This window comes from Pristis pectinata, chromosome 1 (genome assembly GCF_009764475.1).
Source record: "Pristis pectinata isolate sPriPec2 chromosome 1, sPriPec2.1.pri, whole genome shotgun sequence".
Lineage (NCBI taxonomy): Eukaryota > Metazoa > Chordata > Chondrichthyes > Rhinopristiformes > Pristidae > Pristis > Pristis pectinata.
Genome location: NC_067405.1, coordinates 106,608,484 through 106,629,470, shown reverse-complemented (window position 1 = coordinate 106,629,470; position 20,987 = coordinate 106,608,484). Strand labels below are relative to the sequence as shown.

General features: G+C 39.2%; 1 protein-coding gene across 2 annotated transcripts in view; it reads left to right on the top strand.

The window, feature by feature from the left end:
* baz1a (bromodomain adjacent to zinc finger domain, 1A) overlaps positions 1 to 20,987 on the top strand; it is a 63,421-nt gene that overhangs the window by 6,980 nt on the left and 35,454 nt on the right. Inside the window, exons 4-10 of one of the 2 annotated variants that reach the window (XM_052025254.1) lie at positions 417 to 575; positions 2,845 to 2,943; positions 5,663 to 5,750; positions 7,152 to 7,286; positions 12,538 to 12,640; positions 17,870 to 18,051; positions 18,457 to 18,552. In XM_052025254.1, the coding sequence (XP_051881214.1) occupies positions 417 to 575; positions 2,845 to 2,943; positions 5,663 to 5,750; positions 7,152 to 7,286; positions 12,538 to 12,640; positions 17,870 to 18,051; positions 18,457 to 18,552 (862 nt within the window). Of the gene's footprint in view, positions 1 to 416; positions 576 to 2,844; positions 2,944 to 5,662; positions 5,751 to 7,151; positions 7,287 to 12,531; positions 12,641 to 17,869; positions 18,052 to 18,456; positions 18,553 to 20,987 lie in introns of both variants that reach the window. The other variant, XM_052025245.1, reaches the window with a different exon arrangement.

Below are 20,987 nucleotides of genomic sequence, written 5' to 3'. Positions count from 1 at the left end.
AAGTATATGGTAGAAGACATAAAGAGCACCTACATTTTGATGTTGAGGTTGTAGTGTTTAATTCTTGGAAATTTGTGTTTGGAACACACTTGTACACAAGAAACTTATGAACATCATAATTCCACTGACAGAATAGAGATGTATGAACTTAAAAGAAAAAGTCCCCCCCCCCCCCACCTCCCCTGGAGGAACTCAGCAGGTCAGGCAGCATCTATGGAGAGAAATAAACAGTGGATGTTTCGTGTTGAGAATCTTCGTCAGGACATCAAGAAAGACTTAAATGGTTCCTCAAAAAAAGGTTTGGTCAAGAATTCAAATCAAACTAAGCCTATGTTAAGTTTTCATAAGCTGTAAATGATAGGAAGTTTCTCTTGTATGCTTGGACTAAATTGAAATCTTTATTGTTTTTTTTGTAGGCAAACGTGCAAGGTTTTGGAAGTTCTGACCCCACCAATACTAAATGGGACTGCTAATGGACACATAAGCAGCAGAGCTGAAGATGTTGTAATTGTCATTAGTGATGAAAGTGACAATGAGGAACGATCCAAAGGTTGTACAGCTTCTGCATCGATTGGGTAAATCTTTGCATTACATTACACCTAATGATGGGCTAAGTTGTATTTTTAAGCTGTTCTACTGGCACTGCTAGGTTATGAATAAGATAGTTGAGAAGCATCATAATGTGGTAGATGATTAGAGTTATTATTGATCTATCTCACGTGTGGAAACAGAACACTAAAATAGCTTGACTTTTGAAGAGTTCATACAAGTCAGGGCAATAAATCAAAATTTCCATTTTCAATGTCTTTAGAAGCAAATGTGTAATGTTCTGATACATTCAGCCCAAGCAGTCCATATTGGTGCTTACCTAGTACAGAAATAAATCATTCACATTTATTCATGTTTGTCCCACTTTCTTTCACTTCATTTTTTTCCATTGATGTTGTTAAACCATCCTGGTTTGGCCATCTAATTCCAGTCTTACAGCTGAAGTTTCTTTCCTGCCCACTTTGTGTAGAAATTCTTGTTTCTTTAATTTAGAGTTGATTTTTATGAAACTATTTCTCAATTCTACTTTTAAATTGTAAATTGGCTGGGTATAACTACATGTGCCATTTCCATGAATGTGAGTGAAGATTGGAACAGTTAGAATTTACAGCAACTACTTTTTTACAAGTTAAAACTATTGCCACAGTTTGTCATTGAATAGGATTTAGTAAAACTGCTGCTTGTGTGATCTGTCCATTGAAAATGATTAAGATTCTAAATGGCTTCATGAGAGGAGGACTTTTTGTGATATATTGGAGTAAAATGATCATTAGAAGAATATTAGGATAACGAGTGGGCTATCCATCAGTAGTGATACATGAGCTGAGCTGTTAAAGATGACATTGGAATGGCACGTACTGCATTCAAGCAGCAGATGTGATGATTTTGAGAAGTTGAAACAAGTCATACTTAGAAATGGCAGAACAGGCTAGAGACTGTAGACCTCTTTCTCAAGTTCTTAGCAACAATTTTTATGGTAGACAAATTGGATATGCAGACTGATTTCCAATGCACTTTTTGTTGGCAAAATCAATGCATTAGCAGGATCAAAGATCTGTAGCATCATATATCAAATCAAGCATAATATAGCATGTTGCCTGTTGTGATCTCTGTTAATTAACGAGACAGCAACGGTGCTGCTGCTGTACAGTTCCATTGATCTCGGTTCGATCCTGACTTAGTGTGCTGCCTTTGTGGATTTTGCACAACCTTCATGTGACTACGTGGATTCTTCCTGATGCTCTGATTTCCTCCCTATTTCAAAGACCTGCTGGTTGGTTCGATCATTACCCATAATGTACGGTATATGAGTAGCAGTAAAACTGGGGGGAGTTGGTGGGCATAGGTTGCAGGGAATTAGTGGGTGAATAGGACTGATGACAGCTGGTATAGGCTCAGTGGAATAAATGGTCTCCTATGTCATAAGAAAATATGAAATGGCAGTAAGGAAACAATTTGCACGGATTTGTATTTGACTATGAATAAGGAAAAGTAAATTAATCTATAGTATTTCTCCCCCAGAAAAAGGGAATTCTGCACTTTAACTTCCTTGGAAGTAGTGATTCTTCTGCTTAAATTTGCTTGTGGGCATCCCAAGGGATGTTTATGCTGGAAAATAAAATTCTCTTTGGTTTGTGGCACTTGCCAAGGGTCAGGTTTGGTAAAAGCAGTTGGGTGCAGTAATAGTTCACTATTCTTGGATTTACCTTGTTCCTTAGCTTCTTTAACTAAGCCATTCATGTTTCTGACAACAGTCACCCTGCAGTTTCTGTTTGTCAGTTAGGACTAATCTCGTGTTGTGAATCCAAACACTGCCAATTGAATTGAAATTGAGAAAATACCTTGTAGCAAAACAATTGTTTTTTTTCTCAGTCAACTAACTAAGAAGTCTGGGGTCCCACAGCAGTGATGTCAGTTTTAGCAAATGAGCAGATAATCAGATTGAAGAAGTCGTGGACAGCTGACCAAAATGTATAAAGCATTAAATTTATTTAACTACTTCAGTGTTTTACAGAGTATGGAGATAACCACAGGGTTTGGATAGAAGCTAAGTCTGGTATCTTAAGATTCCTTTTTGAAATCCCCACAAATCATTTTGTAGGGGACAAGTGTACATAACGATAAGGCTGAGTAGTCCAGTTTAAAAAAACATGGTTGTGCCTTTATTCAAAAAGGCTTGTACTTGAATTTTACAACAACTGTATACTTAAAAGTAAATAAGGCAATCTTATTTAAAGAATCACAGAATATTGTTAACATTTGATATTATAAACCAGTGTTAATTTATTTTTGCAGGAAAAAGAAAAGCAAGATTGATGTAGCTTTATTTAAGTACAAGGTGAAACCACTTAAAACTGAAGGAAATGAAATCTTAATTAAAGCTGCGCAGATGAAGTGAGTATTTGTGATGACTTGTTTTCCTGGAAGATTAAAATCTACTTGAATATTGAAATATTAGCTGGAAATCATTGTTCTTTGGTGTCTTAATGGTGGCTCACATGGTGACCAGAACTGCTATTGGTTTATTATTGTAACGTGTACCGAGGTATAGTGAAAAACTTGTTTGTACAGATCAATTCATTACACAGTGGCTCAATATTCAAGTTTTTCAATGCTCCAAAGAGAGGAGATGGGATAGCTTATTTATTAGGCAAGGTATCAGTGCAGTGAGTGGATGAATAGATGCCATAGGATGTGATGAAAGTAAGGAAAGAAGACTAGAGTGAGGGGTTGTTTAAAGACCCTGAAGTGTTAATTGTAATGTAGGACGGAGCATAAATGGGGAAATATTGGCAGTGCGCAAGAAGGTACTGCAGTTACCATAGATGACTTTAATGTGCATGTTGATGGGACTAATCAAATTGGCAAGGCTACAGTGGAAGAAAAATTGAAGTGCATCAGGGATTGTTTTGTAGAGCAATACATCACAGAATCTACCTGTGAATGGCCTATTTTATATTTCATCACATGTAAAGAGGTAAGATTAGTAAGAAATCTTGCAGTTATGGATTCTCTAGGGAGTGTTGATCACAACATGGTAGAATTCCAGATGCAGTTTGAGGGTGACCTCAAAAATAAGGGCAATGACAACCATTTGAAGGAAGACTTATCTTGGGTGGACTGGAAAATAGGCTCGAGGAAAGGTTAGTAGATTAATGGCGATAGATATTTACACAGCTGTTTATCACATTTGGAAAAAATCTGAGAAACCTGAACCTTCTATGGTTAACTAAGGATGTCAAGGAAAATATTAAATGAAAAATTGGAGCTTACAATGTGGCTAAAGGTGGTGGTGGTATGCCAGAGGACTGGGAAATTTTCAGGAACCAGTAGCAGAGGACTAAAATGATGAGGAGAGAGAAAACTGAGGGTAAATTGGCAAGTGATGTCAAAAGTAATAGCAAGAGCCTCTGAATCTGTAAAAAGAAACCAATGTGCGGAACCCCTGTAGAATGAGACTGGGTAATTAATAACAGTAAACAAGGAGATGGAAGATAATTTAAACCAATACTTTGTATCAGTTTTCACAGAGGAGGATTCTGCTGATATTCCAATAATAAGAGGCTATTTTCAAATAATGGAACTATAATGATACCTATCAGAAGGTACAAACTTTTGGGAAAAGCCAACAGACAATTCCCCAGGACTTGATGGCCTGTATCCAAGGGTTTTGAAGGAAGTAGCTGCAGAGATAGAGCCATTGGTTGAAGTGTTTCAAAAACTCAATTCTGGGAGGGTACTAGTGGATTGAATGTGGTGTCCTTATTCAAGGAGAGAGGGAGACAAAACACAGGAAACTATAGGCTAGTTTAACATCTTTTGAGTCAAATCAATAATAGTCATAGAACAGCTTGTGACCTTCAAATAAAGTTGACATGCTTTTGTGGAAGGGAAATCATGACAAATTTGCTTGAGTTCTTCAAGAACATCATAAGTAGAGTCACCAGAGGTGAACTAATAGATGTAGTGTATTTATGGATTTCCAGAAAACATTTGATGTCACAAAAGGCTAGTGGACAAGATAAGATCTTACTGTATTAAGGAAAAGTGTTAATGTGCTAAAGATTAGTGATTGCACAGAAGACATTTGAAATAAATGGGTCTTTCAGGCTGGAAAGATGCAACTCGTGGAGTGCCCCAAGGATCAATCCTTGGTAGTCTTCAATTATGTACAATCTATATTAATGACTTGGAGGAGGGGGCAGAGTGCAAGGAATCCAAGTTTGTGGTAGGTGTGGGGGGGAGGAAGGAAGAAGAGTATGCCGTCATGAGAATCTTTGGATCCTGCAACGAGATGGAGATGGTGGGCAAAAAGTTGGCAAATGGAGTTAAATGTAGGAAAAAACAAATTTGTGAACCATAGTAAGAGGAATGCAAAGTCAAACTGCTATCTAAATGGAAATGGACTGCAAATGAGTGGCACACAGAGGTATCTGGTGGTTCTTGTGCATGAAACACAATGTTAGCATGCAGGTGCAGCAAGTAACAAGTCAAATGGCATTTTGGCCTTTACTGCTGGGTGTTGGAACTTAAAAATAGTATTACTTCATTTGTAGAGGGTGTTGGTGTGGGCACACCTGGAGTACTGTGGACAGTTTTAGTCTTTAAGAAGACTTGAGTATTAGAGGCAATCTAGAATGCTACCCTCTGGTATGAGAGGGTTGCCCTGTCATAAGCAGCTAACAAAAAACGATGCACTTTCTTTGGAGTTTAAAAGAACAAAAGGTGATTTTATTAAATCACAAGATCAAAAGGGGTCAAGACAGGGTAGATGTTGACCTGTGTCCTCTAGTGAGTCTCAAACAAGAGGACATAGTATAAATATGAGATTAGGGGTAGTCATTAAAAACTGTTTAGGAATTTCTTCTTGCAGGGGTTTGTTATTCTCTAGAATTCTATCTGAGGATTAAGGCTAGATCACAGGTTTTTAAATGAGATGGATACATTTTTGAAAGGTGATTGAATTGAGGGAAATGTTGAGTTGAGGGATCTTAGAGTTGATCAGCCATGATCACATACATTGACTGGAGAGATACGAGGGGAGGGTGGTGGGCAGGTGGTCTACTCCCACTATATATGTAGCTACAGTTAAGCTTTTCCTTCCTTTTAACAGTCGCAAGAAAAATCAATATTCCCGAGATAAACTGAAGCTCTTTCTCAAACAACATTGTGAATTACGGCATGGCATACTTAAGGTGAAGGTAAGAATTACCTTCTTAGTGTACTGATGATCATTAATTTTCGAAGTGATATTTATATTATTAAAATAATTATTGGAAGGTGAGTGCAAGCTTTGCACTTGTACCTGCTGGCGGCTTTCTTATCTGCTTTTGGATTGAACAGTGTTCCTTGAAATGACACCAAATATGCTATGTTAGATACTGAAGGAAACGTACAACAGCCTTTTATTTCTCTCTGCAGTTTCTCTCTACTCAAGTTAGCCTACTTACCTAACTTAGGTTGATGAAGTCTCCATTCTGGAATAAAAAAATCTAATTTTAATGTTTTCTATATTAAAAATGACTGTCAAATATTGAGAATTTGGTATAGAATAGGATTCTAAGTTGGTTTATACTGCTTTAACATAGGGTATGAAGAATAAGCTAATGTGTAACCAATGCTGTTGTATGACATTCATTTTCACTTTGCTGTTCAAACTGGATTTTTGTTTTTGCTGCCTTTTACTTCCTAGGTTTTCAGATTCCCTTTTGAACTGCCACTAGGGGGTGTAGGAGTTTTATCCTTGTAAATGGTAGTTTAAAAAAATATCTAATTTTATGATTTCAAAATGGATGCTACATTCAATCATAAGAAAGAAAAATCATTTGAAAATTTAATTGCGGGAGAAGGATAGTTTGAGATATTATTGCTTTAGCACTGTTAGCCCCACAGTAAATCACACATTCTGAGTTCATTCTTTTCCTTTCTCCTGTACCTTAGCTTTAAACTTTCATTTTGTCCCAATTTATGAACTGAAGCAAAATGCCGCAGGTTATGCAAATCTGAAATCAGAAAATGCTGGAAATACTCAACAGGTCAGACAAGCACTTGCAGAGAGAGAAACTGGATTAATGCTTGTGGTCGATGATCTTCTGTTAGAACTTTGTTTTTTATTCATGTTTGTGAACTATTAAGTTGAAAACTTTCATGTAACCTATTACCTGAAAGTATCATAGGGGAAATGTATCCATTCGAACTACATGTTTATGCCAAATTTGTTCCCTTATATTACAATTGACCTGCTGTATCTGTACCAATGTGCATATCAGAGATGTTTAAAAAGCCTTAACACAGGCTCCTCTGGAGAGCTACTAGTTCCAAAAGGTTTTAAAAAAAAACTCCCAACTTCTCTTGTTCCTAACCATGCTAGGTTGTCCTTGATTGGCTCATGAGTATCTTACACATGCTTTACCAGTTCTAATTTTCGAGGATTAATTATGTTATCATGAAATTCTTTTTTTTCAAATCCAGTTCAAATGTCTTTTCACAAACAGCATATTTAAAATGGATTTGGTTGCTTTGTTGAGAGAGAAATGTTATCAGTTTTGTACATGGTTCACTTTGTGGGTACATTTAATTCCAATGTCTTTGCTTTTATTCAGCCTACAACAATAGATAAATACAAGCTTTCAGAGCAGAACTTTTCACACTTGTTCCCGGATGATCTATCAACATTTACCTTGGGTTCTCATTCAGGGCGAGGAAGGATTCCCAAGAACTGTTCTTCATTAACAAATGTGAGTATCAAGTAATTTACTTTTAAGACAGTTATCAGGCAGGAACTTCAAATGTTATGACTTCTAGATAATTTAACTATGTTGAAGCTCTGAAGGATTAGAGATGCTACTGTAAATTGGATATCTGAACCAGAAATATTTAATCTTTAAACTTCATGCTATTGAAATTTATATGGGAATTGCATGTAAACTGATTGCAAGTAGCTTAAAATAGCATTCAAAATATTATAGATTCAGGTCAATGTATCAGAGGCCTTAGTTCCAAATCTTTCAATACCTTTAGTTTACAAAGATCCATCAACATCATTTTTAAATTAATCCTGCAATTACTGTTGAAAGTTACAGTAAATTAACGTATATTAAAGTTATAGCTCTCCATAGGAGCCTGTTACAAGTTTTGACTATTATTCGTAAGTGTTTTCCAACTTCAGTCCTGAAAGTTCGGTCTTGTGTTTTTTGGACAATTCCTTTATGGCTAGACTCCTGAACCACAGCGATTTCACTCCTTTCCAACTGGTTACCCTCAATACCCAGGAAAATCCAATCACATCACTTCGAAATTGGAAGGAATTCTCTCTCTGCCTCAATTAACTCTTGGAGTATGCATGGGGTGGCACAGTATCTCACCTAGTAGAGCTACTACATCAGTGCCAGAGATCCAGGTTTAATCCGACCTCTGGTGCTCTTTGTGGAGTTTGCATGTTTTCCCTGTGACCACATGGGTTTCCACTGAGTGCTCCAAATTCCTTCTACATCCCAAAGATATACAGGTTTGCAAGTGAATTGGCTACTGTAAGTCGCCACTAATACATAGGTGTGTGATAGAATCTGCGGGGATTTAACAAATATTTAGGGAGAATGAAAAGTGGAATTAATATGGGATTAGTGTAAATGGGTGATGGTTGGTGTAGATTTGGGCCAAAGGGTATGTTTCCATGCTGTCTTTCTCTGTGACTCATCAAATTTCATTCTGTTAAGTATAAACTGCATTCTCTTGAATCACCATTTCTTTCCTAAGTTGTGGTATCTTAAACTTCTCAGCTGTGCTTTTACTAAGAGTATGTACAGATATAGATGCAGAATTTTTATATGTGGTATACATTCTACAGATAAAGACCAGCATATCATTTGGTTTTTTGATTATATTCTGCACAAAAATCTCAGCAGTTTTTTCACGTGCATTGGTGCACTTAACTCTACAACCACCTTTCCTGGTTTTTCACTTCCCTGAGATTGTCATGTCCATTACTGTCATCACTTCAATTGGGTTCATTATCAATAAGTAATGAATGTTAATAGAAGCAGGGGTAAACCATAACAGCCCTGTTTTGCCATTTAATAAAGTTGTGGTTGATCTTGTGTCTCGGCCACTTGTGCTCCCAAGCAGCCTTTAAGTCCAGAGTCTGTTGATCTCAAATTTTAACATTCGGTGATGAAGTATTGAACCTCACGGTGGAGAATTCCAAAGATATTTGGAAATTTGCTTGAAGATATTTGTCCTCATAATAAATGGCAGATCCTAATTTTGAAATGGTACCCCTTTATTATCTATTGAGAAGAAATAGCTTCTTATTATGTATCCTGTCAGCCCCCATCATAAAAACATGGAAATAACATCAGGAGTAGACCATACAGCCATTTAAGCCTTTATCCCAGGAATTGGTTGGTACTAGGAATCTTGTTGGTCCCTTGTTCTCAAGTAAGACCATGACATCTAGTCTATAGTGTTGCAATGCATATGGAGATGGCTGATTAGACCAATCTGGTACTGGAAGTTCCTTTCACACTGGTGATAGAGGTGTGGGGATGCTGTAGCATCAGTAATTCTTGATTTTTGTGATTCTTTTCCTTTTCGATTCCACATGTGTGCAAGCACTGCTTTTTATGTAGGTATGCTAAACAGGACAATCCAATGCTGCTTGTTCCCAGTGGTATGTCAATGTTGAAACTCCTCGTGGACGTTCGAAGAGAGTCTTTGAATCTTTTTCTGTCCACCACTTGATCATTTTCCTTCTGTCAACTCTCCATAAAGTAATTGCTTTGGTTTTCTGTCATCTGACATATCCTGTCTCCTTGATCTGTGATTCTTTCTACAGTAGGTAAATGCTGGTGAACTTTGTTCAGCTCAGAATCTGTCTAGAATCTTGTTTTGCCACTCGATGTGAAGTATAGTGGGTAGACAGCTAACATGGAAGTGGTTAAGCTGTCTGGCATATCTGCTGTACACTTTCCATGTCTTGCAAGCATAATCAAGTGGGTATTCGAACAGCACATCTTCAGCTTGTTCTTTAGGCTGATTCCTTTTGTTCCCACGCTTCTCAGTCTTCCAAAAGCAGAGCTGGCTTTTGCAATCTTGTTGTTGACTGACCTTGAGAAAACGCTGCCAAGGTATGTGAACTTGTCCACTATTGAAAACCTCTGACCATTCACAAGGCTGTATGGTTTTGTGTATGGGGTGTTTGATGCATAATTTGTTTTCTTTACGCTAATTGTGAGGCCAGATTTGCCACATGCACTGGAAAGGGGAAGTCTCTTAAGGTGGTTTCTCATACTTTGATTTTGACTGAGAGCCTCCTTGGTTAAAAAGAGCACCATTATTTTTGTATCTAAGGTTGATTCCATGTTCTTTATAAGGGTAGGCATCAGACAGCATCGCAGAGAACATCAAACTAAGCAGTTTGGAGGCAAGCACACAGCCTTGTTTCACACCATTGGAGATCTGAAGACTGTCATCCGTTACTCTGGCCATTATTCCGTCATTGTGTTGGACAATTGTGATTAACTTTTCAGGACAACGATACTTTGTTATGTTCCATTGGACCTCACAACAGTGTCAAAAGGTTTAGTGATATCAAGAAAGGTGGTGAACAAGCTGCAGTTTTGTTCTTGGCACTTCTCTTGGAGTTGTCTCCAAGAGAAGTGCCAAGAACAAAACTGCAGCTTGGATAGTGTCTACTGTTCCATGCTCTTCATGGAATTGTCTGAAGGAGATCACCTCCCATTCATTCAACTCCCTATGCTTAACAGCCAATCATCTTGCATCTCTGTGTAGCCTATTTACCCTTGGATTCACACGGATTTATTAGACTAATTATAACTTTTTGGAAGTATGAACTCCAAGGTGCAGAAACAAAAACAAAGTGGTTCTCCAAGTAAAGTCTAAGTTCTGTATGATCTCAGCCAAAATTCTTTACCATTGGCTTTCATTGCTAAGTATTTGGATTGGATTGCATTGCATCATTTACCTTATTGGTTATTATACCTGTAGATTTGTTTTCTACACAAGCACCAAGATTCTTCTGTAAAGCAATATTTACTCATTTATCACTGTTCATTGTACTGTTTTTTGCACTTCCTACCAAGTGAATAAGAACACATTTTTCCATAGTTGTTTTGATACCACTCAGTCTGTAGATGCTGAAATAACAAACCTTTGTTCAATCAATACATGTGTGCAGTGGAAAGCTAAGATTCTTTCTGCTAGAATAGACTGAGTTTTACAGTTAGAAACATTGACAGACAGACACTGATATGTTCACATGTTGGTTCTAGTGGACAGGTGACCATTTGTTGCATCCCACTGATCTTTGTGCCTCAGTTGCATCAGGTGCTCTCATTTTCACATGTATTGACTGTATTAGTCCAACTTGTCTGACTACCATTTGCAGATCATTCACCTGTTGTCCTTCATCCTTTGGTTCTGGTCCTCAAGCTTTAATGTAGATTACTGTTATTACGTTGACTTGAACTTTGACTCCTGTCAGGACAGGGTTGCTGATCCTTCCTGTCTCTGACTAGACTTTTAGTTTTGGTCAAGTGTTCCCATCATGTTTGGTGATTAAGTTACATTCATAGTTCATTGCAGAATATAAATTTAAGATGGAGAATCTTACCAATTTTTTAATTAGTTCTGAAGGTTGCAAACTAGTGTTTGATAATTTGTTTCTAATGCCTCCCTGCTAATTGATATTTACAAACTACATCTGCCTATAATGCCTTCACTCTATTCCACCTGCCATCTTGTTACTCAGTTAACAAAACTATCCCTTTGTAAACTCTCTACTTGCTTTCCCATCTAACTTTGTTAAGCATGTTAAATGCTTTGCACTGTCTTTTTACCTAGTAATTAATATAAATTACCTGCACAAATGTTTTCATTGATCACTAAATTAACTTTATAGTCAAATGTCTGATTCTAGTGCAAAGTTATCATTTTTCCAGTTTTAATAAGCAAATTGTCTTGCCCTTTTAGTTGGTTAATTTCTTTTTGGTTTGGAAGTAGGACCCCCCCCCCCCCCCCCCCCCAGGACAACAGACAGATGTAACTGGTGTGAATTGTTAAATGTGTAAAATTAATCCCAACGTGATTACAAAAGTTTGCTCTATTAACAATATTAACACATCATGTAGTTGTCTTTAACATTCGACAGGGAAGATTGCAAGGTGATTGTACTTCAGTTTGGTTTATCTGGTTGGTTGCATGAGAATGCAGCTGCTTGTTTTGAGGCATAAGTTTTGTTCTAATGGACTTCCTTTAATCAAACTTTCCCCCCCATGGCATTTGCTTGTTCTGGTTTGAGAAATTGTGTGCTGTTCAGAAGTAGGTACAAAAGATTCATTTTATATTTGTTCTTCCCCTCACCTTTCCATGGAAAATCATCTCACCTTTTGTTAAAACTACCATTGGGTGCAAAATCTATTTTTTTTTAATCAAAGAAGTGGTGAAAATATCAGGTCAGGCAGTATATGTTAAGTTACTGTTTCATTTCAGAACTAGAAAGAGCTTGTGGTGCAAGGAAAGGAGGAAAGAAAAGAAAAATTAGAAATGACAAAGGGATTAGAGTAATATGTAATAATTTTAGGGTGTAAGTGGCAACAGAATCATTTTTGAAATATTACATATAGGCTAAGTCCAGAAGGCAAGTTGGAAGATGAAATGCTGTTTTGCAAGTTGGAAGATGAAATGCTGTTTCGCAAGTTTGCATGGGGCTTCATTATAACAAGGGTGAGGACTGAAATCAGTGTAGCAGAGAAGTTAATTGACATTTCGATCATACTTGTTGACTAAATGAATGCATTCTGCAAAAAAACTGCCCAAGCTCCTTTCCAATGTAAAGACATAAAACATTAGTACAACTATTCACTGCATATAATGTGTGGGACATGAATAAATTGCTGTTTCACCTGAAAGTGTGAGAATCTGGATGGTGAAGAGAAGGACATAACTAAGTTTTTACCTTTCCAGTTACAGTCTGATAGTGCTACCGATAGAGAAGATGCATCAAAGTACAAAAATAAACCTGCACGAGAAATTGAAAAGATGCGCAGGCAAAAAGAAGAAATGAAAGCACAAGGTATACCCTGTTTCATTTTGCATCTTAAAGAGCAGTCACTTACTTACTTCCAAGTTTACTATTACTGCCAGATTGTGATAGGGAAGTGGATGGAGCTTGAGTGCACTTTTTGGATTCCATTTTCATTTTGCCTTCTCAATGGGGTTGGAACATGTTTGAAGTTCAAGTTTAGGTAATCATAGTCGATGGTTGAGTTTGAAAGCTAACCTGATCACTTAGTGCATCATTTGAGAAGCATCTGGAATTTGAGATTAAACTAGAGATTAAAGTCCAAAGTTTCGAACAGAAAGTGAGCTGAGTCATTTAGTATTGCCATTGAGTAGAGATTTTAATATTTCAGCATATATAAAATACATACTACATCTGAATGGAATTGGAAGGGCATAATGTTGATAATGTCTTAATCTTGAGTACAGTTAATTTACCTGAACAGTTACATACAGCTATTATAATATGTGCCAAAAGTGAGGCCACTTGTTACTCTAACCATGTGGTATACAAGAAAAGGTATTGAAGTTAACTTGCTAGCTACATCAGCAATTAGACAGAATGGTGCTTTCAAAAATATGGATCACCGAAAGGCACAGCATTAGTCAATGTAATAAAGGCTTTTGAAAGATTGAAATGTTTGAGAAGTCTGTCATTGACAGTGGTGCTCAGAAGCATCAGGGAAGGTATTTCACAAAGTTAGTTGTTGTTGATGTATTTGAGATCTGAGAAGTTGAAACGGGAGGAATATGCTGAGTTGGGTCAGTGATGGCTTGATACAATCTTGAAAGTGGAAGTTTATATATTCCACAATTTTAGCAATAATCTTGGCAGATTTATTCGTTAACTTGCATTTTCAGAATTAGTTTCCATAGAACACTACAGCTCAGTACAGGCCCTTTGGCACACAATGTTGTGTCAACATTTTATCCTGCTCTAAGATGTGTCTATCTAATAGTCTCTTAAATGTCCCTAATGTATCTGCCCCCACAACCTCTGCAGGCAGTGCATTCCATGCACCCACCACTGTATTTCAAAAAAACTTACCCCTGACATTCCTCTTATACATTCCTCCAATCACCTTAAAGTTATGTCCCCTCATGTTAGCCATTGTCACCCTGGGGAAAAAGTCCCTGACTGTCCACTCAATCTATGCGTCTTGTACACTTCCATCAAGTCACCTCTCATCCTTCTCTCCAAAGAGAAAAGCCCTAGCTCACTCAACCTATCCTCATAAGACATGCTCTCCAATCTAAGGAACATCCAAGTAAATCTCCTCTGCACACTAAAGCTTCCACATCCTTCCTATAATGAGGTGACCAGAACTCCAAGTGTGGTCTAACCAGAGTTCTGTAGAGCTGCATCATCACCTCATGGCTCCTGACCTCAGTATCCCAACTAAAGAAGGCCAACACTCCATACACCACCTTAACAATCCTATCAACCTGCATGGCAACCTTGAGGGATCTGTGGACCTGGACCCCAAGATCCCTCTGTTCCTCCACACTGCTAAGAGTCCTGCCATTAATCTTGTATTCTGCCTTGGAATTCAATCTCCAAGTGTATCACTTCACATTTATCCAGGTTGAACTCCATCTGCCACTTCTCAGCCCAGCTCTACATTCTATCAATACCCTGTTGTAATCTACAGCAACCTTCTACACTATCCACAACACCATCATCCTTTTGTATCATCAGTAAACTTGCCCACCATTCCACATCCTCATCCAAGTCATTTAAAAAAAAAATCAGAGCAGGAGTCCCAGAACAGATCCCTGCAGAACATGACTGGTCACTAACCTCCAGGCAGAATATGCTCCATCTACCACCACCCTCTGTCTTATATGGGCGAGCCAATTCTGAATTCACACAGCCAAGTTTCCCTGGATCCCATGCCTCCTGACTTTCTGAATAAGGCTTCCAAGAGAAACCTTATCAAATGCCTTACTAAAATCCATGTACACCACATCCACTGCTCTACCTTCATCAACGTGCTTTGTCACATCCTCAAAGAATTCAGTCAGGCTCATGAGGCATAACCTGCCCCACAAAGCTATGCTGACTGTCCCTAATCAACTTGTGCTTCTCCAAATGCCCATAAATCCTGTCTCCAAGAATTTTCTCCAGTAATTTGCCCACCACTGAAGAAAGACTCACTGGTCTGCAATTCCCAGGGCTATCCTTACTCCCTTTCTTAAAGGAACAACATTTGCTACCCTCCAATCATCTGGCACTACTCCTGTGGCTAGTGAAGACACAAAGATCATCGCCAAAGGCTCAGCAATCTCTTCCCTTGCTTCCTGGCCCTGGTGACTTATCTATCCCAATATTTTTCAAAAGTTTCAGCACATCATCTTTCCTCTAGTCGACATGCCCTAGCATACAAGCCTCTTGTACACCATCCTCAAACATCAAGGTCTCTCTGAATACTGAAGCAAAGTATTCATTAAGGACCTCCCCTCCCTCTTCCGACTCCAGGCACATGTTTCCTCTTATCCCTACCCTTACTCTAGTCATCCTCCTATTCTTCACATATGTGTAGAAAGCCTTGGTTTCCTTGATCCTACTTGCCAAGGACTTCTCATGCCCCCTTCTAGCTCTCCTAAGTCCATTCTTAAGCTCCCTCCTGGCTACCTTGTAACTCTCCAGAGCCCTGTCCGATCTATGTTTTCTAAACCTCAGGTAAGCTTCTTCCTTCATCTTGACAAGACAGTCTACATCTTGTGTCAACCATGGTTCCTTCACTCTACCATCCTTACCCTGCCTCAATTGGACAAACTTATCCAGAGCCCCAGGCAAGTATTCCTTAAATCTCCACATTTCTGCTGTGCACTTCCCCAAGAACATCTGTTCTCAATTTATGCTCCCAAGTTCCTGCCTAATAGCATCATAATTCCCCCTCCCCCAATTAAATACTTTCCCATATCGTGTGCTCCCATCCCTCTCCAAGGCTACGGTAAAGGTCAAGGAGTTGTGGTCACTATCTCAAATGCTCTCCCACTGAGAGATCTGAAACCTGATCAGGCATATTGCCTAGTACCAGGTCCAGTATGGCCTCTCCTCTAGTTGGCCTGTCCACATACTGTGTCAGGAATCCTTCCTGTACACACCGAACAAACTGTCTTATCTATCCCCTTTATAGTAAAGAGGTACCAATCAATATTAGGGAAGTTGAAATCACCCATGATGACAACCCTGTTATTTTTGCACCTCTCAAATCTGCCTCCCGATCTGCTCCTCAGCATCTCTGCTGCTATTGGGGGTCTGTAGAATATTCCCAATAGTGATCCCTCCCTTTGTTTCTGACTTCCACTCACACTGACTCAGTGGACGATTCCTTCAGGACATCCTCCCTTTCTACAGCTGTGACACTGTCCCTGATCAGCAAAGCCACTCCCCCACCTCTTACCTCCGCCCCTGTCTCTTTTGAAACATCTAAACCCTGGAATATCCAGCAGCTATTCCTGCCCTTGCGACAGTCAAGTCTCTGTAATGGCCACCACGTCATAGTTCCACGTACTTACCTATGCTTCAAGTTCATCAACCTTGTTCCTGATAATTCTCACATTAAAGTAGACACACTTTAGCCCATCCAACTGCCTGCAATTTTGCCCTTTCAACTGCCTATCCTTCCTCAGCTTTCTACACTCTGCATCTACTTATACAGTAAATGAACCAAGCTCTGACCTATCACTCTGGTTCCCATTCCCCTGCAAAACTAGTTTAAACCCTCCCCAACAGTTCTAGCAAACCTGCCCCCAGGAATATTGGTCCCCATCCAGTTCAGGTGTAACCCGTCCCTTTTGTACAGGTCGTACCTTCCCCAGAAGAGATCCCAATGATCAACAAATCTGAAACCCTGCACCAATTTCTCAGCCACGCATTCATCTGCCAAATCATCCTATTCTTATCCTCACTGGCACGTGGCACAGGCAGCAATCCAGAGATTACTAGCCTTTAGGTCCTGCTTTTCAGCTTCCTATATTTCCTCTTCAGGACCTCATCTCTTTTCCTACCTATGTCATGGTACGTAATGGTACCAATGACCTCTGGGTGTTCACCTTCCCCCTTCAGAATGCTGTGGACCCGATCCAAGAAGTCCCTGACCCTGGCACTGAGGAGGCAACATACCTTTCATGTCCACAGAATTTCCTGTCTGCCCCCCTTACTATTGAATCCCCTATCGCTACTGCCCTCTTCTCTCCCCCCACCCTTCTGCACCACACGACCAGGCTCAGTGCCAGAGACCTAGTCTCTGCAGCTTTCTCCTGGTAGGTTGTTTCCCCTCAGACACACACACCTTCCCCCACCCACCCCCCCCAACAGTATCCAAAGCAGTATACCTGTTATTGAGGGGAACAGCCACAGGGGTACTCCACACTACCTGCCTATTCTCAGTCCTTCTCCTGACAGTCACCCAGCTACCTGCCTCCTGCAGCTCAGGAGTGACTGCCTCCCTGTATTTCTTATCTACATATGCCTTGGTATCCCATAAGAGCTGAAGGTCATCCAGCTGCAGCTCCAGTTCCCTTACACAGTCTGTGAGGAGCTACAGTTGGATGCACGTTGTGCAGACGTAGTTATTCAGGAGATTAGATGTCTCCCAGAACTCCCACATCTCTCAAGCTGAACATACCACTGACCCTGGAACCATTCTCAGTACTGTCCTGGCATTAAAGGAACACCAAAGCAAAGAAAGGAAAGAACTTACCAGACACGTACCTTCACCTCTTCTCCCTGAAGCCTCTTGAACCAAAGCCTCAGCTTCCCCCACTCTAACGCTGGCCCACTCACACAAAGGCCACTCCGCTTATCGTTGCTTTCCCTCTATTTGCTGCTGTTAATAAGCCAATCAACTGGTAACAATTTGCAAATGTGCCTTGTTTAGACTCTTGCAAGGTGAAATTCAAGCTCAGGCACAGAGACTCACCTCTTTGCAAAGGTCCCACTTCAAATCTCACTCCAACTCCCAACTCTGCACTTTTGCCTCGGTCTCTTCTTGTCAAAGCCTCTAAATTCCCACTCCAATGATAGCCACTCCAGAGATGGCCACTCCACTAGACACTACCTCCCTTTTATGGTTTTAAAAACTCCAAGCAAAATGGTGAGAGAAACAAAAATTCACTGGGTCAGGTGACTCTCCGTTCTCATCCTGTTGCTGCTGCTTCCTGTGCCTGAGCACTGGCGTCTGCTGGGGATAAAACTCAAAGCATTGTTTAATTATTTCCCTATTTCTCAAAGCCAAAAGGAGGAAGGAGGAGGAACTAGCAAATGAGCTGAAGAAAAGAAAGGAGATTTTGGAAGCTAAGAAGAGAGAAAAGGAGGACAAAGAAAAGAAAAAGGAAGAATTAAAGAAAATATTGGAACAAGAGAAAATAAAAAGGAAAGAAGAAAAGGAACGCTTAAAATTGGAGAAAGAAAGGGTAATGAGTAAAAGTTTAACTTAATTAAAATACAGGCTACAGATTTCTTAATTTCTTACAGATTTGTTAATTTTATGGCTACTTTTTTTCAATTAAAATGATGCATGCTCTGTTATTGCAGGACTGTACACATTTTTAAATCACTTAATAACCACCATTTTTAAACTGCCCATTCTTTCTCTTTACCTTGCTCTCCCACCTGCATCTGTCACTCAGTTGATGCTTCCTTTGTATCCTTAGAGGAAATTGAAACCTGAGGTTTTTTTTAATTTACCTTTAAATAACTTGATTTTTGCTGGTGTTTGGCTAAAAGTATTGTCATTAAAAATTAAATTCCATTTATATAGAATTATTGAAGACTGATTTTAGGTCTGCTGTAATTAAAATTTGGTCTAATTGGAACAGGAAAGAGAGAAACTACGAGAAGAAAAGAAAAAGTATGCTGAATATCTTAAGGAATGGAATAAACCCCGTGAAGATATGGAATGTGAAGACTTAAAGGTAGCTGTGCAATTTTTAAATTTTATCTAATATTTGTGAATAACTTCTTGAAATCCATGTGTTACTAACAGCCATTTGGAAGATGTGATAATGTATGTAATTCTTGAATCCCTCCACAAGATGTTGCTGTTATACTTTTCCTTCTGCCACTTCAAATGACATTTGTTCTGGCTAATCATGGGCTGTGCCATTGGAAATTATCTCAACTGTTTTGGCACATGCTCTTGTACTGCATCATATTCTTCCTGTGTCATGATTTTCTCAGATCTAGCTTTTAAATTGTATCTGGTAACAACATTTGCTAAAATTCCCATTAAAACCAAAGCCATTGAATCCTCCTATTATGTTGCCATTTTCATTCTTTATTTTCTTTACCATTCCATTATTGCCCTCCTCTAGAAAGTATTACTCTTTCAGTGGCTGTGGGCAGAGCAAATGAAACAGCTAGTTTTTTTTTGTCCATCCACGATTGCAGTTAGTTGATCTGCTCCCTTGAATCTGTGCTGTTAAGTACAAAGTTCCAGGATTTCAACCAACAATACAATAACCAGTGATGAAGGAACAACACATGGTTTTGTGTAGGTTGAAGGGGTCTCTTAAAATGGTCGCATTCCCATGGATCTGTTGATCTTGTCCTTCTGTGCAGCAGAAGTTGCGATTTTAGGATGGTTAGAAATTTGGTGATTTGCTGCAGTGTATTTTGTAGGTGGAGTGGGTAGAATTGGCTGAGGGAGGCAGTAAGCAGGGTATGAAATGCAAAATTGGTGTGTCAAGAATAGGTCAATCAACATGATGGCCAGTGAAGGAATTGTGATTGGGGCCAGATGGATGTGCAGCAGAGAGGAGCTGGATGGAATGGTTATGTGAGCTGGCAAGCAAGAGTGATGGGCAAATGTGCATAACTGGAGGAGGTAATAACTGAGAAGAAACCAGTTGAATTTTAAACTGCAGTTTCCCTGCTCTAGATGCTTAGAGTTTGGTTCTATACCATGACGTCTCTCAAGGAAAGGAGACCAGAAGGGTACAGAGGAGAAACTGGAGGAGGACCTAAATGGTATAACTAAAAGACCATATGCTCTGATTTAACCAGGAGCAATTGCACAGGAAATCCACATGGAACATGCTGCGCATGCATATCACAGCAAGCACTTAAATTAGTTAGCATCTTGATTTGAAAATGGGACTTCCTCCTGCATCTAAGTGAGCACTCCAATAATCTGCTATACATTAAAATTTTCTATACTTCTGTTATTACTGTTTTGTGCTTGTGATACCCAATGTCTGTGTAACTATCTGAAAGTCTAGTGATGTATTGGCTGGTTGTATAACCCAAGAAACCTACAATGCCTATCTTGAACAGTCACAAAATTGCTGCTGCTGACTGTCTTTGGCTGATCCACGTTTGATGTTCCATAATCATTTGAGATGTTGTTGCTAAAAGTGGTAAGGATGTTTTTAAATTACAATGTCTCTGTGATTGGATAACTAGCTGATTTGTTTACTTGCATGCGCACTAGGAACAGTACTTTCTTCCCTGTTTGGTACCCACTTTCAATGAACTTGTTTTTAAAAAAAAATTACAATTTTAAAATCCTGATTTGTATATCAAAATTTTGCTCATGGTTCAGAATGTTGCTCTAAACTTTCTCTTAACATTTTAATTTTCTGTAAATGTCTTTAAATTTGATATTGTGCCTTTTTCATGACTTTCTGCTCTTTGCTATTTATTTTCTTGTGGATCTGTTTAAGATTAAATATTTTTCCCACATAATTTGGGAAAGTTAGATTTAAGTGCTGTATTTCAACTAGAGAGCTGAAAAGAACTTGATGAGACTAAGTTAAAATTTGTTTATTTTTAAACTTTTCTAATCAGTTGATTTGTTGCCCTTCCTCTGTAGTTGATTGTCTGCTGCCTATTGTGGAGTGGCACTACTGGGGAGGCGGGCAGTGTGTACAGATATTGAAGCTTGATTCAGCTCAGCTCAGAAATCGGAACTGATTTAGGGGCGGCACGGTAGCGTAGCGGTTAGCACGACGCTATTACAGCACCAGCAATCGGGATTCGATTCCCGTCGCTGTCTGTAAGGAGTTTGTACGTTCTCCCGTGTCTGTGTGGGTTTCCTCCAGGTGCTCCGGTTTCCTCCCACATTGCAAAGACATACGGGTAGGTTCATTTGGATTTAAATGGGCGGCGTGGACTCGTTGGGCCGGAAGGGCCTGTTACCACGCTGTAAGTAAAATTAAATTAATTATTAATTAAAAAGTTCACCAGCCTATCTCACTTGATTTTCTTAATATCCAGAATCAATCTGTTTTGAATAAACTCAGTAATCAAGCCTTTCAAAGATTTGTCACCACATGAAGAAATGCTCCTCACTTCAGCCTCCTTGGGTGGGGGGGTGAGAGAGAGTAAAGCTTTTTTTCCTTACTTTGAT